Source organism: Aspergillus pseudotamarii (genome assembly GCF_009193445.1).
Source record: "Aspergillus pseudotamarii strain CBS 117625 unplaced genomic scaffold BDV38scaffold_25, whole genome shotgun sequence".
NCBI lineage: Eukaryota > Fungi > Ascomycota > Eurotiomycetes > Eurotiales > Aspergillaceae > Aspergillus > Aspergillus pseudotamarii.
In genome coordinates, this window is record NW_022475039.1 from 241,801 (window position 1) to 258,183 (window position 16,383).

The 16,383-nt window shown below is 49.1% G+C and overlaps 7 protein-coding genes across 7 annotated transcripts; 3 read left to right on the top strand and 4 right to left on the bottom strand.

The window, feature by feature from the left end:
* Window positions 1-669: 669 nt before the first annotated feature.
* On the bottom strand, window positions 670-2,214 carry BDV38DRAFT_292687 (major facilitator superfamily domain-containing protein; the record flags this gene model as incomplete). The annotated part of the gene is made up of 5 exons (XM_032062064.1): window positions 670-1,062; window positions 1,101-1,616; window positions 1,724-1,783; window positions 1,862-1,960; window positions 2,137-2,214. 5 exons carry the CDS (start codon window positions 2,212-2,214, stop codon window positions 670-672), a joined length of 1,146 nt encoding a protein of 381 aa, XP_031913839.1.
* Window positions 2,215-3,335: 1,121 nt separating this feature from the next.
* Window positions 3,336-4,050, bottom strand: BDV38DRAFT_282711 (fungal specific transcription factor domain-containing protein; the record flags this gene model as incomplete). The annotated part of the gene is made up of 2 exons (XM_032059854.1): window positions 3,336-3,744; window positions 3,830-4,050. The coding sequence occupies 2 exons, from the start codon at window positions 4,048-4,050 to the stop codon at window positions 3,336-3,338; spliced, it is 630 nt and encodes a 209-aa protein (XP_031913840.1).
* Window positions 4,051-5,590: 1,540 nt separating this feature from the next.
* BDV38DRAFT_292688 (alpha/beta hydrolase) lies at window positions 5,591-6,369 on the top strand (the record flags this gene model as incomplete). The annotated part of the gene is made up of 1 exon (XM_032062065.1): window positions 5,591-6,369. The coding sequence occupies exon 1, from the start codon at window positions 5,608-5,610 to the stop codon at window positions 6,367-6,369; it is 762 nt and encodes a 253-aa protein (XP_031913841.1). The 5' UTR covers window positions 5,591-5,607.
* Window positions 6,370-6,596: 227 nt separating this feature from the next.
* On the bottom strand, window positions 6,597-7,746 carry BDV38DRAFT_282713 (SET domain-containing protein; the record flags this gene model as incomplete). The annotated part of the gene is made up of 2 exons (XM_032059855.1): window positions 6,597-6,836; window positions 6,895-7,746. The coding sequence occupies 2 exons, from the start codon at window positions 7,744-7,746 to the stop codon at window positions 6,597-6,599; spliced, it is 1,092 nt and encodes a 363-aa protein (XP_031913842.1).
* A 1,055-nt stretch (window positions 7,747-8,801) lies between these two features.
* BDV38DRAFT_282714 (uncharacterized protein) lies at window positions 8,802-10,073 on the bottom strand (the record flags this gene model as incomplete). The annotated part of the gene is made up of 5 exons (XM_032059856.1): window positions 8,802-9,013; window positions 9,085-9,279; window positions 9,344-9,430; window positions 9,500-9,953; window positions 10,020-10,073. The coding sequence occupies 5 exons, from the start codon at window positions 10,071-10,073 to the stop codon at window positions 8,802-8,804; spliced, it is 1,002 nt and encodes a 333-aa protein (XP_031913843.1).
* A 2,301-nt stretch (window positions 10,074-12,374) lies between these two features.
* On the top strand, window positions 12,375-14,635 carry BDV38DRAFT_246211 (cytochrome P450). The gene is made up of 4 exons (XM_032054516.1): window positions 12,375-12,846; window positions 12,895-12,929; window positions 12,981-13,712; window positions 13,774-14,635. The coding sequence occupies exons 1-4, from the start codon at window positions 12,465-12,467 to the stop codon at window positions 14,305-14,307; spliced, it is 1,683 nt and encodes a 560-aa protein (XP_031913844.1). The 5' UTR covers window positions 12,375-12,464; the 3' UTR covers window positions 14,308-14,635.
* A 199-nt stretch (window positions 14,636-14,834) lies between these two features.
* Window positions 14,835-16,278, top strand: BDV38DRAFT_271084 (thiolase-like protein; the record flags this gene model as incomplete). Its single annotated transcript, XM_032057252.1, has 2 exons — window positions 14,835-15,328; window positions 15,393-16,278. 2 exons carry the CDS (start codon window positions 14,835-14,837, stop codon window positions 16,276-16,278), a joined length of 1,380 nt encoding a protein of 459 aa, XP_031913845.1.
* Window positions 16,279-16,383: the final 105 nt, after the last annotated feature.

Below are 16,383 nucleotides of genomic sequence, written 5' to 3' on the forward strand. Positions count from 1 at the left end.
AGAATCCTATCGCGTTGGCTAGTAGTACTTTTGTCTCATCAGACGGGACGTATTACAAGTACTGCTCCTGCCCGTCCCTTGCCTATGGGTCTCTCGTTGTATTTTGCTCTTGTGTTATGTAAGGACAAATGAAGTGAGGTGGAGCTTGGTAAAATCTTGAAACGCTTAGTGGACGCACGCACTGAAGGTGTTCTATTTCAGGGCGGAGGCTCTATGTTGCCTCATGCACAAAATAATCACATTCTCTAAGTGTCGACTGCCGGTTTATTGCCCCCTCCTAGCCACAGGCCTCACAGGACCCAGTAGGACGCGTGGCACCCCGAACTAATAGTGATGAAAACTAAACCAAAACCACAAAAAGACAAAGTTTTTGAAGTTCGTATATGGTCTCCGTACATACGAGTAACCCCACAGGTCCTCAGTTAATCCCCATCTACTTTATAGATATCTCATGGATATCCTCGCGACTTCTTATTCGTCGGGGTGTATTATCCGGAGAATCTCGTTTACTACATTACGAATAACGCTTGCTGAGAAACAGAAGGACCGCATCCAAAACTTGATTTACTGCAACCACCACGACGACCAATATAAGAGAAAAAGGATAATATTCTCGATGTTCACGGTAATATGCGTTGGCTTGGCCTGCTGATAAACACGGTACATACCTTAAGATTTACACCAAACCCCTTTGCCTGACAAAAGCTTCACAACCAGGACCATGAAGCTACCGACTATAGTCACGACCCCACTAAATATCCACGCGGTCTCGGAACCACCAGACTGGGACACACGGACGCCGCTGATCGGTGTCCCGATTAAAGCCCCAAGAGCTGCACAGAACATGCCCATCCCAATATACGTTCCAATGTCACGCGGATCGTTCGGAATCTGGAAGAAACAAGCCGACAGCATGGAGACGACCGCACCTGAGGGAAAGCCATAGGTCACGGAAAATACGATACTCGCCTCAACCGAGTGAGCGCGTGTCCAACAAAAGCACATAATACCAGTTGCCAGGCCAGAGATACCAAGAACGTTGAGCCGGCCATACCCAAGATGCTGCGACCAAATAATGAGCCACCATATAGCATGGCGACAAGATAGAGGCAAAGCTGCTGCGACATGCCATGTGCACGCTCGGCGTAGGTGGGGAGATAATACATTCGGATAAAGAGTCCTATTACCAGGAAGAAGTTGCAGAGCACTGTACTGGCAAGTAGGGGATTTCGGAAGGCTGACCAGAGAACGATAGCTTTTTTGCGTGGTGGGAGACGGGACCGCACAGCTGCACATGAGGGAAGTAGAATACCAAGCATTAGGAATGCGCAGATGCGAACGCTCCAGCCAAATCCTAGGCTTGGGGTATTTAACATTTTCATCAACGCAATCGGGAAAATGACCCCGCCCAGAGATGAGCTTGAGACTACAATTTCCAGGGCAGCGCCACGATCGTGGAAGAAGTAGTGGCTTACAGCAGCCAGACCAGGTGCCATGATCATGCCGGATGTGATTCCCCCCACAATGCCCAGGGTCAACAGAAATTGGTAATATTCTTTGCAGAGGCTGTTCATCATGACAGAAAATATAGAGAGAAAGGCACTTGGCCAAAGTACCTATTCCAATCATCGATTTGATGAGGTATGAAAATCCATATGCTTCCGCAGGGTTCAGTAGAACGAGGGATGAAGATTGGGGTGAAAGGAAGGGGTGCACCAACTACAGATCCATACCGATCAAATAATGGTCCACCAATGAATGTACCTGAGAATAGAAAAAACACCTGTAATGATCCTAATCATGAGATGTCATTGGGCGGCCGCGTCGACAGTTGGTTGCCTTGGTAATATTCCTGGTATACGCCAAAGCTATTGACATATCCAAAGGCGTAGAACATCAGTCCAGCAGCTCCTGCGGCGACTGACCAGGCTCGTAGGCCTCCATCAGGAAAATCTGATTTCTAAGCAGCAGGGGCCATGCTCAAAGCCAACTTGGCTTCCTGCTGGTTGCTTGGATTGTTGGACATGCTAAAAGGCGTGTGGATAAAGCGTCTTGGATAATTGATTCTGGTGATAATAGTCGGGACCAAAAGGAAAACTGAGGACACAATCTTTGAGGTAATGATCAATCCCAAACTATCCCGAGCTCGAAGATCTCGAAGTACTTTATAGCTTGTTTATGCTGTCTCGCCTCAGCGGCGCTCGGTGCGGACATTTCGGGCGAAGAGCGGCGATAACCTTGGTTACTAGGAACATAGGGCTGGTAGCTCGCCAGAGTTCGAAAAGCGCCAATGAACAATTTCAATTTGCCCGCTCAAATACCATCGAGGACACTATCCCTGTAAAGGACTATACAATCGTTTGAATAGCTCCGTACGAGTGAGTTTAGGTAGACGTATCTATGTACTATTCTTCTCTATATCGCAATTTCGGGCATCATATGTCATTGCGCTATGTATGTTATGCAACCGGTTTTTCTTTTCTTTTCTTTTCATTTTTTTTTCGAATGTTCTTCTTGGGCTCCTTAAACAAATAGAGACAAAAAAACCATTAACCTTTTCAATACTTCACATGACCCTTTTCTTAACTGGTTCATATACAATGCGTAATACGCATGACCATACCTAAGTATTGTCGTTGTATATGCTACTCATAATGGATCACATACTGTATGTTCAACTACGAGAGTGAAATCCTGCTGTTAATTAACTATGAGTTTTAGGCAATTTCCGAAGACATCAGTGATATCTTCCAACAAGGCTACGCGACTAAGCCGCCTCAGGGAAACGATTTTGTTCTATTCCTACCAGGTCTATCAATGATACACTGGGTTCCTCGCTAGATATCTATTCGAAAGGTGGGATAGACAGACCACAGTAGTCCTATTGTTAAGTTTGCATAATCTACCTATACCTCTATGTGAAATTCACAAATAGGTCGGATGGGGACTATGTATAGTGCCACCCACAAAGTAAATGAGGGGAGGCGTTGTCCACCTGCATATAATATACTGGATAGAGCGAATATTCATCCATAGAGTCCCAGAATATCTAAGAAGCCATATCACCAAAGTTCACGCTCATATTGCTGAATTCGCGCAGTGTCAATGGTACGGCATCATCCTGACGCATGGCTTCAAGCTCGGGCCCCAAAGAACGGGATATGTAGCCATCGTCCTGCGCTCCAGTAACACTCTGCTGTTGCAAAATATCTAAGGCTTCTCGTGCGCCTGTTGTAGCTGTCTTCAAGACATGGACGGCAACATCCATGCCTTGCTCCATGGTTTCAATCTGCGCGATGGCCATATTGTAAAAAGACATGGCTCTTCACGTTCGTTTAGCCCCAGTGGAGACGCTTGACTGTAATGTCTAGAACCTGCCTGATCGTGGTAAGGAGTTGTGCTCTGGTGTCCTGACGAATCTGGAGGAGCTTCTTCGATTGATCTTCTTTAATTTGGCCCACAATTTCGACACAGAGCACAATCGCAGCGTGGTGCATGATATGGTGAAAGAGTGTGATCGAAACCAGCAGCATTTGCTCGAAGTCCCAATCCGGTTCAGGTGTAAGCAAAAGGAGGGCGTTATCGAGGCAGACCTTGGGGGAATAGTAATAGCGTGGGTCCTGACAAGCCTTAGTTGCAAATGGCCTGCGTAAGCCTAGCGGGAAACGGCGCGTGAGAAAGTTTATTAGGTTGCGGTGGACTGCAGTATATGAATGCAAGCTTGTTTCGCTAGCGGTAATAGTCCTTACTAGATTATCAGTCTCTCTCGACACATCCTCGTACGACGGCTCAGTGAATGTATCGTTCATCAGTCGAGCTATCATCATACAGGCTGCTAAAGAGTGTCATGAGTGGGTTTGCAACGAACTTTGGGTTTGGTGTTAACGGGGTTGACTGTGTAGGACAGGCCGTGGTTGTTTCATCAAATGCCCCGTCGTCCAGATTGGAAGGAGGCGTAGTATCGAAGTCAATCGCGTTTGGTAACATGCCAAGGTCCATTGATATTTGGACGTCAAGCTCCAAAATGGTGCTCCACAATCGGCGTCGCATCTCGCATGATGGAGAGGCATTTCTGGAAAGTGAATTGGGTCACGATGCAAGTCCATATAGTTCGCTATGCGCTGCACTACCCCCTGTGTGAGCGAGCCATGATCTATCAGGCTTGCCACCGTTGAAGTGGAGCGAAAGTACAACCAAGCAATGAGCTTGTAATCCAGATATGGTGGCGAAATCTTTGCATCGAATGTCCGAAAGCCAGGCTTGGGCTGCTCGAGCCCATTGACGAGCATAAAGACGTTGAAGTGTCTCTATTTCTTTATAATCAGAGAAATGGATACCAATTGACGTGACTAGAAGGACAATGACAACGAACAAAGGTCGACGTTGGTTCGGTTCGTCCCAAAAGCCGGAGTATTTCGGCCGAAATTTTGGAATATGAAGGATACGACATGGAAGCTCCACAATGGGTATATAATGACCAACAAGTTTATCACAGATTCCTCGAGCCGTTAGAGACCTGGCAGCCTCTTCCAGTGCTAAGCCTGCCGGGGTCTAGTGGTTCTTTACAGATCGCGCCATAGCCTTGGACGAAGCAATCAAACCCTGGACCTCAGACAGTACCGACGAGGGAACAATGTCCGTAGCTCGCTCATACTCCGGGTTGAAATGAACCGGATACATTTCACCACACTAACATTAGTCGACTAGTTACACTGGAACGCGCCCCGAAGGCGGAGGCGTGCCTGACGATAGGTTGGGATGGGATGGGTGGTCCCAAGAAGGCGAGCTTTTGACAAGACCCCGTGTATAGTTCCCCGATCCAGGAAATCACTCTCATGGCGCCGTGTGTCGCTGGTACAGCCTCGTGAGTATGGGAGGTCGCTCGGCCGCCAAACACCGACCGCAAGGGTCATTTCGGTCACAACGGACTTTTCGCCGATGACATTCTGCACATGACGGTTGTATTGGTCTTCGCTTGCGATGTTCTGGCGACTCCATTGTATATCTCATCTGGCCCCCAGTGGCCTGGAAGAGAGAAGAGTGTGATGAATCATCCAAGAACCATTATCCGGGTATGGGCGGATTTCTCATCGGCGTATCGGTCTTTCGGCGTTATTTCGATGTTGACCCTCATACAGTAACCTTTAAGTGTGGGTCACTGCCAAAATACAGTGATGAAGACTGGCAAATTGGTGGAATTCTTACGAAGGAGGGTAAAATGAGCCTTGCTGCCATTCCCTATCTCAGGGTACATTTTCTCCTAGATCCCGTGTTATCACGATGTTCTGGCCGGTTCCTGTTCAGATCAAGACATATGCACTGGTCAACGTACGGTTAGTCCCATCGTCCTACCCACTTGAACATAAGCACTACTGTGTGGGGGCTATTAATCTTGCGTATCCGACAGGTTGAATCTAGTCTGCCCGTATTCAGTGAGCACAAGCTCATTGGTTGCTGGGTTTGAGCCCTGTTATTAGCTCGAGACTATTCCTCTTAACACTTAAACGCGGTTATATAAACCTGACTTTCCCAGCCCGACAAGATGCAACGTCGGTAGCAATTCCACTGCCTTCTCCCAACTCCAACAATATTGCAAGAATAAAAAGAATGGACTCCAAGCCAACACTACTTCTAGTATCCGGGGCATGGCATACCCCAAAGTCCTACTCCAAATTTACCGATGCGCTCAAAAACAACGGCTACGAAGTGCACATTCCTCGTCTCCCCAGCATGAACGGCGCAAAACCCCCCAACGCAGATCTAACAACTGACACCGACCTGATCCGCGGCTATGTCGAAAGCCTTGTTTCCGCCGGTCGAACAATAGTAGTAATCATGCATTCCTATGGTGGGCAAGTCGGAACCAACGCCCTGCACAGCCTTGGGTTGAACGACCGGAAGAAGCAAGGACTCATCGGTGGTGTCAGTCATCTCGTTTACATGTGTGCTTCTCTTTTCACGGAAGGTGCCTGCATATTGGACATAGCTAAAGAATTCGGTACCGCGGATCAAATCGCCAATGCATCCGATATCCTTGAGTTATTTCCGAGGGAAGATTTGAAGAAGCTCATGGCTGGGCCAGGGGTGGATGATGCGGATGCCGAGGCCCTTGTTTCGACGTTGACGAGGTGGAATGGTGATGCGATGTTTCAGCCGTTGGAGAGGTGTGCTTGGAGGGAGATTCCATCCACTTATATTCATACGACTAAGGATGTTGCGGTGCTGTTTGAGCTTCAGAAGGTTATGGTTGAGAAGGCTAAGTCTAAAGGTGGGGTTTTTGAGATTGTGGAGTTAGATGCTGGTCATGGTGTTTATTTGAGTATGACTGCGGAGGTGGTTAAGATTATTGATGGCGTGGTGGGTTGGTGAGTATAGTTCTGACTTATGGTCGACTTCTACAGCCGATGCTAGTTGGGGTTATCTTTCATTCAGCCCCGTGTTTCCTATTTAGAATCTGAATCCACTAGGGAAATGCTGCCAAAGAATCCCCTGAACATGAATTATCCTAGTGATGCACTAATAACGACCTTGAGGTTCAAAACTCCCGATATGTACCTTCTAGTATCATGAATGTCATACATATACGTGCTAAACGTTTAAAAATCCTCCATCAACGGGAATTCATCCCACTGCACCTCCTCCTTAGGAGGTTCCTCCGAGACACATCTATCGCACTTGCAAACAAAGAGGAACGACTCTCGAAGGTGGTGTCGTCGATCTTTGAGTTCGACCTTCTTCGTCAGATCGAAGTAGGATATACAGCACTCCTCGCCGGTAGCAATGTCCTTCGAAGCGACGAAGACCATTCGGCTTTGGCTATCGGGTTTATGTATTATCTACATCAGGTGTTAGTGCATGACTAATATTAGGGAGCGGAATATAAATAGATCAGACATTCGGAGAGCAAGAGTGATTCGCGAGAGCTGCAGTCGGGTATACGCCAGCCCCGAACTGCTCTCCGCGATCGACTGCAAGCTCCGGGAGGGGAAAAGCCCCGGTCTCCCTAGGGTACAAGCCAAATGAATTGGCCTCTTCTTGACAAATTAAATCCAGCACATCGCTGGAACTCAAGCCATGTGATAGGGAATCGCTGCTTCCCAGATATTTCTTGACCAACATGGTCCAATGTCGCACTTGGGAATGACCCCAGGTATCTTGAGACCCGCAGAACGAGCGGATAGCGTTCCAACCTGTCTCGAAAGAACTAGGATTCGAAAAGTCCGAACCGGTTTTGTCGCTTGAGGGTGTATTCCGAAATTCCACATGCCGGTTGGCCAGGATGCGCACAATTAACCACAGCATACCGAAGTCATACTCGCCCCATTTGGAGCGTATTGAGGTGGCATATTTCCTTAACCAGGTGCATTCGAATTGATGGCGGATACTGTCGGCATCCCGACACGATGGATTGCACCAGACCACATCGGCCGAGCATCGGTTCGGACAAGATACGCGCTCTACGGTCTGAGCAACACGTCTATGACAAGCAGGATTGCTACAACGAATATCTTCGCTTTGTTCCGGACAATCGACGACCGGGATAAGCGCATAGGGCAGGTCCACAAGCAATAATTCACCCTTTCGCACGGGTTGGGAGACTCGGAGCTGACGGCCCTTGATCGGGTCCACGCTCTGGATTAAACGAGGGTGGATCCATGATTGTTGACGATCGCTTAAATTTCGATCGGCCCTGATAAGGTGATCTGTTGTTGCGAGTAATCGTTCCCTGGCTATGGGTGATTGCATCTTATCTTAGTTTAGGTTGGGTGGTGTGTTGATGATGGGGGATTGCTGGAGGTCGGTTGGTGGCGCCTCGATTTCCCCCAATTTTTTTTCTCTCTGTTTGTCGGTGTACCATGCGCCTTATCTCATCCCTTGCTAGGTTCCACTGCGTTCCATAGATATGCGAGGCTATCTGTGGGTGGTTAGCGAAATTATTCGCCATAGTGGGGATTGCAGCAGAGAGCCAATTATTGGAGGTTACCGTGAAGAAAAGAAAAACTTGGCTTTCCGATTTAGGGCTCCGAGGCTACCGCGTATCACACCGAAGATCTGGGCACGTGGCTAGAATCTTCCTGCACAACTAAAGAGAGGAAAAGAAAAGACAACCACACACGCAGTGAGAGAGTATAGGTGTGTCTTTCTCAATGAACAAGATAAATAGGTAATTCATGGAACCATAATCGATATACACATGTCCAAAAAAGGCCGCAGGGCAAATTGAACCTGGTTGTCACGTCTTAGTTCGGAAATATATTTTCATATCCACAACCCTGTCATAGAGGGTCACTAGGTGGCATATATCCCACCTGACATCGACTCTGGAGTAACCTTGTTGGAATATGTATAGTAGTGAGTCGTATGATTTCATTAGGGATTTACATCAGTTTCAAGCGATCATATAGCAAACATAATGCACATTGAGATGGACGGATGAATAGCAGGGAGTTGCATTCCATTAATTTTATAAAGGACTTGGTTATTGCCAGTTTAACTTGTAAGAAACTTGATTTGGGTGATGCCTCGGAACAAGAGGGCGGGCGATGAACTAACTAGACTGATCCCGAAGCCTAGGACCTGAGGGCTGCCACAATGGATGGCAATGTTAATACTAAGGATTGGGACACTCAACACCAGAAATGTGACAGATAGGCTGTCTGGGGTTCATATCGTATAGCACAATAAATTTGGAAAAACGTCTTTTGTAACATCTATCATGTCATCGTGTAGCAAATACAGATATACAGGGCATAAAGAAACATAAGAGACGCGCTGAACTCCAACACCGATAATTTGCCCATTTATACAACAGGTGTTAGCTCGTGCTGACTATCATAAGCAGTGAGATGGAGATCAGAGCTTCCCTCCGACCCGGTACGAACGCGCTGAAACCCCGGTTTAGCATCCATGGATGGGTACTTTGTATGACAATATCCTGGAAATACCGAAACGCGGCTCTTGTCCTGCTTCACGAACAACTGGCGGAAGGAGCAAACGCATGCAATGATATTAGCTAGTGGCCAGGCTTATGGTTAGCACAAAAATGGCTGGATTGTGATCAAGATTCTCAAAGGCAATCCATACCGACAGTGGCTTCGATAAAGCTCCACATCCACAGCCAGGACATGTCGGAGTTTTTCTCCTTTGTAGCAACGACAGCCACTCGCACAATCGCTACGATGATGATGAGGACTGCCAAAGACAGAATACTAATCAGAATCATCTTGTGGCGGACGGGAAGTCGGACATTCCATAGTAGGGTGATCGGGAGGCTGATAACTATAATGGGAACCAATAGTCAGTAAGTTTAGTTCGTAAGTGTGGTGATGGTTGAAAACTATACTGGTGAGATCAGTGAGGACATCTAACACCAGGTTGATGATAAAAGTGTAGTACTGAAACAGAACAGCTGCTTTTTTCGGGCAATTTTCTATCGCAGGAAATTTAAATAAGAGTTAGCCTGGCCCACAGAAGCAGGTGTCCTTCCCTGTGAACATACCCAGGATATAGGCTTGGTCTCTCAGCAGGCAGGGGTACGGAACGTCCCCCACACAGACGAGATATGTCGCAGCGGTGAAGCCAACAACACACCAAAACCAGATGCGCCATGAACGATCCGTACCTCCGATCCGCCGGATGAAGAGCAGAAACGAGGCTTTGATCGACCACAGAGACGAGTAAAAGAGGATAAGGATGGCGCACTCGCCTCGCTCCAGCTGTGCCAGGCGATTTAGGATCTCGGGCGTCGGCATAAGGTTGCCAGCATCGACCTGAAAAAGAAGGTACATCGAGTCCACCTGGGTCTGCCAGATGATCCCTTGAGCTAGAAGCATCAACCACGCTCCGACAGCGAAGGCATCGTCAAACCACAGACGTCGGAAGGTATAGATACGAGCCAACGTGCGCGCTGCAACGAAGAGGAAAGAGAGCCCAGTTGCACCCCAAAGGACGCCCTATGGCCCAAGAAGGTGGTAGGTTAGCCGGATTGCAGCGCATATCAGCCGGTCGCTCTGACTTACAATGAAAACCGGCCCTATCACCTTGGCAGGAGTGTCGATCTGATAGTTTGTCATGGTGGAATCCAGAGAATAATGATTTTTTCACATCAAAGAATGACGAGCAGCTTGTGCAGCCACTCCAGACTAGATGTATGTTGCGTGAACGCCCGAGGTTCGCGAAGAGGCCGGGGTCAGGGTAGCTATGTTTGATTTGTGGGATCCCATTTGGAGGCTGCCAATGTGAAGGAAGAACTCCAATCTCGTCATTAAACGACACCGGGACAGGGAGGCTGTACGCTCTGTAGTGCTATTGACAGGCATTATGTACAGCATGGTTAAACTGGTAATGCCTTGGAAGCGAGATTTGGGGGCGAGTGCAAGACTGATTTCGACCTCACCAACCTTTACGAGTAAGATCCTCGCGCAACCCCGCTCCTACGGTTGTCCGAGTGGGCCTTTTACTACAACATTGCTATTTGAAATGTAAGGAATAAGCATTAAGGGGCTAGCGGGTGAGTATCTCATAATAATCGAGATATTCGTTAGGCTGACTCTCATGGGGCGAAATTGTAGATACGCTACCTTAGGGCTAAAGGTCGTAGTGTTGCCATTTCCTCATCCAATCACTTGGCGCGCTGAGCTGTTTTTTAATCGATTTTGGACCTCCTGCTGTAGGTATACCCTATAAAGGAAAGACTGGTTTCTTCAAGCGACGATCACTAGGCGACCAGGGGTTGCAGAGTAGCACTCCAACTCATACATGGTATACGTCGGATGATCGGACCACACTTGGCCCTTGCGTGATAGTAGATTAAGTGCATATACCAGTTTCATGTATAGCCAGACCTTTTTGAGACATGCAGAAAAGCTGTATCTATGCTCACTATATTACTAGAGTACTATGCCAGGCCGCCCTCCCTGCCGGCCTCCCGCCTCTGATTTGGAGCCTTCTTCGTATTGAGCCACTCTACCACAAAGAGGACAAATGCGCAAATCCAGGCAAGTGAAAAAATCATGATATACAAAACGGATTTGCACCAGATGCTGGGAAGCTAGATTGACGTTTCGGCGTGGGGGCGAGTGCCTAAAGATTAGACGCGCCTCAGGACATCACTCGCTCCGGTAAAATTCAGGGATCTGTCGGGGCACATCTCGGAGCATGTGATTCAGCGAAATAATTAAGACCGCTACCTCCAGGGTCTTAGTCCGAGTCACTAACGACTCTGCAAGCATGCGGAGGCTGGAAAATCGACTTACCCTCCCAGTTGCTATAGAGAGACTGCGATAACTGAACAAAGCGGCTAGCGGCTAAAGACCAGCATTAAAGACTGGGATATACGTACGATTTCCGGTCGGGATGCCGTCCTCTGCAAATATGGTAAGTATTAGGAACTGGAGTCCGCAAAACACGGGCACACAGGAAGTCAGAAAGTAAAACTTGAGACGATGCTTTAGTACTTGATAGCATCGCGCACTTCCGGGGTCCAGATGTACTAGGCCTCGAGCACTGTCTAGATGCTTGTAGCGTTGGCGGTGTTGGCGACCTAAACTTTCTGACGGATTGAAGGTTTACATATCTGCCATTTTTCTGCGGTTCAGTCGAGTTACCATATTGGGTCCCCTATAAGGCCCCCATGCGAAGGAAGTTGGAGACCCATCGTCAACGTTCAGCAAACATTCGCCCGTTGTTCGCCGATGTGAATGCTATGTCTACCAACTGATTCCTCGACCAACTCGAATTTACCCGCGGGGGAAGCGTTTCATCTAGTTGATGCAAGACATGTTCAAGGATGACCTGGTGCCTGGACCGATGCTTAATATGTTACTGTGATACCAAGGGCCGCTCGATGAACTACTTTTCTCGGGACCAGACCGGATGATGATCTCCATGTTACAATGAGCTGGAAGGAGGGATACAAGAATTTAACATGAGCAATGGGACTTGAGAATCGAGAATTGTCCATCGATTGACTGGATTTTCGGTATGATTAATGTAGGGGAAAGTGTGACGTGACGGTCGATTCCTGTTCTAGGGCCGGCCCGCATCCCATGATGTTTGCAGCCCCAACTGAACCATTTGTCAAAGCCTTGTCTGCCTTGGGGGTTTTGCGTTTGTTTGGTTATTTTTAGTGGGCACTGACTCGCGCTTGGTGCTTCGAAGTGGGAACAAAACGCTCTGGAACGAGAACTGTAAGCACTAATGCAGCCCTAAGATCTTAATCCCGGATTAGTCGCTGAGCCAACGAGGCGGAGTTGAAGTTCCAGCAACGATCGGCGCATTGTTCGACGAGTAAGAGGACAGCAATAAGGAATACTCGAAGCAGCACCACTTGTATTCTCCCGACTTCAATCTCCTGGTCGTCGTCTTGGCACCTATTTTTTTTCTCCAGCCTGTGTTCCGTTCTCTCTCTGCTTTTCCTCCCTACCTCCTTCTCCCCCATCGTCTACCACGACAATTGTACGGCCATGTTGCTGCTAAGTCTTGCAGTGGCCGTCCTGGGCTGGACCGTGTACAACGTCGTCTGTCTGGTGGGGAACATCCGCCGTATCCGGAAGATTGGCATTCCTTACGTCGTCATTCCATGCAGCCCCGTCAATCCGCTGTGGATCCTACTCGAGCCGCTCATCTTCTTCGTTCTCGATATCCTCCCATTTCAATTCGGCGGCGTCAATCCTTATGGTCGCCGCACATGGCAGTTTGCCGACAAAGCCCAGTCACATATGCGAATGGGCGATGCCTGGGCCATCGCAACCCCTAACGAGGTGTTTGTCTACATCTGCGACGCGGAGGCTATTACCGACATCATCGCGCGTCGCACAGATTTCGTGCGCCCGCTTGAGCTCTTCAGTATGACCCGACGATAAGTTATGGAGGCGGGTTCGCTGACCTTACTAGCACTGCTGAATGTGTTCGGGCCTAATGTTGCCACGGTCAGTCTATTGTGCTTGTGCCACTTGATGTAAATTTTAACCTGTTGGTAGACCGAGGGGGCCGGCTGGCAGCGCCATCGTAAGATTGTCGCCTCTCCCTTTAATGAAAGCTTAAACAGCTTTGTCTGGCGCGAGGCCCTCACCCAGGCGCAGAGCATGCTCGCCACTCGCATCACGGCTGGACCTTCTGGCGGACTGGGCACTGACACCCGCACTCTGGCTCTCAATGTGCTTGCGGCAACCGGTTTCAAGCGGTCTACACGCTTCCAGAGCGCTCAAGAGGTGCAGTCGGAGGATCCCCGCTCCTACGCGCAGTCGCTGAAGACCGTCATGTTAAACACTTTCCTCATTATGCTGATTCCCCCCTCCGTGCTAAAACTGCCCATCTTCCCCAGCTGGTGTCGTCGCGCCGGTCAGGCGGTCGAGGACTTCAAGCAACACATGCTCAACATGTTCAACACCGAGAAGGCACTCCTGGATCAGGGCCAGCCAGGTACCGGCACACTCATGTCTTCCTTCGTTCGCGAATCGACCGTCGATCCGAAGAGCAATAAGACCGTCCTTACCCTGGACGAAATCCTGGGCAACATCTATGTTATCAATTTTGCCGGCCACGATACAACTGCTGGTACTCTTGCCTACATCCTATTCTTGCTCGCTGCATACCCCAATATCCAGGAGTGGATCGCAGAGGAGATCCGGACCGTCTTCCCCAACCCCGACCGCGACACATGGGATTATAAGGAGGCTTTCCCTCGACTGAAGCGCTGTCTGGCAGTCGTGGTAAGTATCCCCGGCTGATCTCTCCTCCATGACCCGTATACTAACTCAAAGACTCCAACAGCTGGAAACCGTCCGTCTTTACCCACCCATCATGGCATTACCAAAATCCGTAGCACCCCAAACCGGAACCAGCCTCCACCTCCCGGAAAGCAACCGCACCATCGTCCTCCCCAAGGGAACAGTAGTACTCCCCAGCCTCCTCGCCAGCCAAACGCACCCTAAATACTGGTCCGACGAGCCAAACAGCTGGAATCCCCGCCGATGGATCGAAACTAGCACACCGAGCACCGACACCACCACACGCGAAGAGCAACTCGCGTACGAAGAAATTATGGAACCTCGCGCCGGCACATACTTCCCTTGGTCAGCGGGTGTGCAGAACTGCGTTGGACGCAAATTCGCACAGGTGGAGATTGTGGCAGCCATGGCGGCGTTGTTTAGGGAGTATCGGATGCGTCCGGCGTTGTTGGATGGGGAGGACTTTGAGAAGGCGCAGGCGAGGATCTTGAGGTCAACAAATGATAATTATCAGTTGTTGGTTATGGGGATGAGAGATCCGGATAGTATGAAGTTTGTTTGGGAGAAGGTTAATTGAGTTATATTTTTGGGTTGGATGTGATTATATGGTGGATGGGGTGGATACTGTGGCACTATAAATTAAATACTCTAATCCCCCCTTCTCATTATCATTGACCAAGATACGATTCACATTTGCAAGAGTAATACGCAGCACTTTCTGAACGAATTGAATCGCATTGGGTGTTTATGGTTTGGGAACATCGACGTAAGGAGGAGCGTGGTGTTAGAGACGCAGACAGAAGTGTCTGGACTCATGATGCAGTAACCTCGCGTCTACCAGGTCCGAGGACAGTACCTCGGAAGGACCAAAGTATAGGTACCATAACATAAAGGCTATATAGTAAAGGAGTTAAACATGGCGAAGAAGCCAATATGAGGGGCGAACTCTATAGTGAGGGGAAACGGCAACCTCGGTCCGGGGTTATGGGGAGAGATCCCCTCACCACCAACCAGACAAGAAGCTCGATTACATATATTACCCAGATATCCACAGCGATTACACCAAAAACGTGCAAAACCTATACAGCAATTGAAAATAGCAAAATGGCGTCAACAACCACAAACAACGCCTACGTCCTCGGCGTAGGAATGACCCAATTCCTTAAACCACGCCGCACGCGCGAATATCCCGAACTCGGTTACGAAGCGGGTGTGAAAGCCATGATCGATGCCCAGATCAACTACGACGATGTACAAACTGGAATCGCATGCTATTGCTACGGAGACAGCACCTCTGGCCAGCGGATCTTCTACCAATTCGGCATGACGGGCATCCCTATCTACAACACCAATAATGCCTGTGCTACGGGGTCAACAGGTCTACATTTGGCGCGGACGATGGTGAAGAGTGGTACCGCAGACTGTGTGCTCGTCGTTGGGTTTGAGCAGATGCGACCGGGCTCCATTAAGAGTGTTTGGGATGATCGGCCCAGTGCGCATGGACCGTCGACTCGGATGATGGAGGAGGTGTATGGCAAGGATCCGGCACCGAGGAATGCGCAGTATTTTGGGAATGCGGGGAGGGAGTATATGACTAAGTGAGTTATATGTTGCTTTTACCTTGTATATCATGTGGATGGTGTGGTTTAATCTGTGTATTAGGTTCGGAGCCAAAGCAGAGGACTTTGCAGAGATTGCGCGTATCTCGCATGAACATTCTCAGAGGAACCCATATGCTCAGTTCCGGACCTCGTATACGCTCGAGGAGATCCAGAACTCGGGAACCATCTTTGCTCCGTTGACCAAGTTGCAATGCAGTCCCACCAGTGATGGTGCTGCAGCCGCTGTTATTGTATCGCAACGATTTCTGGATGCCCGACCCCACCTTAAATCCCAGGCTATTCTCATTGCGGGACAGCAGCTTATGACCGACGGACCGGAAGTGTACTCACGAAGTGCAATCGACCTGGTGGGCTTCCAGATGAGCAAGCAAGCAGCCGCACGCGCCATGGCAGAAGCGGGTGTCACGCCAAAGGATATCAAGGTGTGCGAGCTGCACGACTGCTTTTCGGCAAACGAACTGCTACTCCTTGATGCTCTTGGCTTCGCAGAGCCAGGAAAGGCCCATGAGCTGGTTCGCCGGGGTGATATTACATACGGTGGTCGTGGACTTGTCATCAACCCTTCCGGTGGACTTATTTCCAAGGGTCATCCTCTTGGCGCGACTGGTGTGGCCCAATGTGCCGAGCTCACTTGGCAGTTGCGGGGATGGGCTACCAATCGCTTGGTTAAGGGGACTAATGTTGCTTTGCAACATAATCTAGGTCTTGGTGGTGCGGTCGTTGTGACCGTTTACAAGAGGGCTGACGGACAGAGCAACCCAACTCTTTCGGATGCAGAGGTCCGACAGAAGTCTGCGTTGGGATACAATCCGGCGGTTGAGGCGCGCTATGTTAGACCTGAGGATGGGGAGAAGGTCCGGAGTCGGACTAAGCGACATGACCACCCGTTGAAGGAGACGGTGGGAACCCTGGCTGCACGTATTTAGAGGTAGTCTTATATGATGATTACGAGTGTGGAGGGTTGATACTACTGATGTATTTGTCGTGGGAATAATTTTCAATCTTCACTAAGGGTTAAAAGACATAAATGA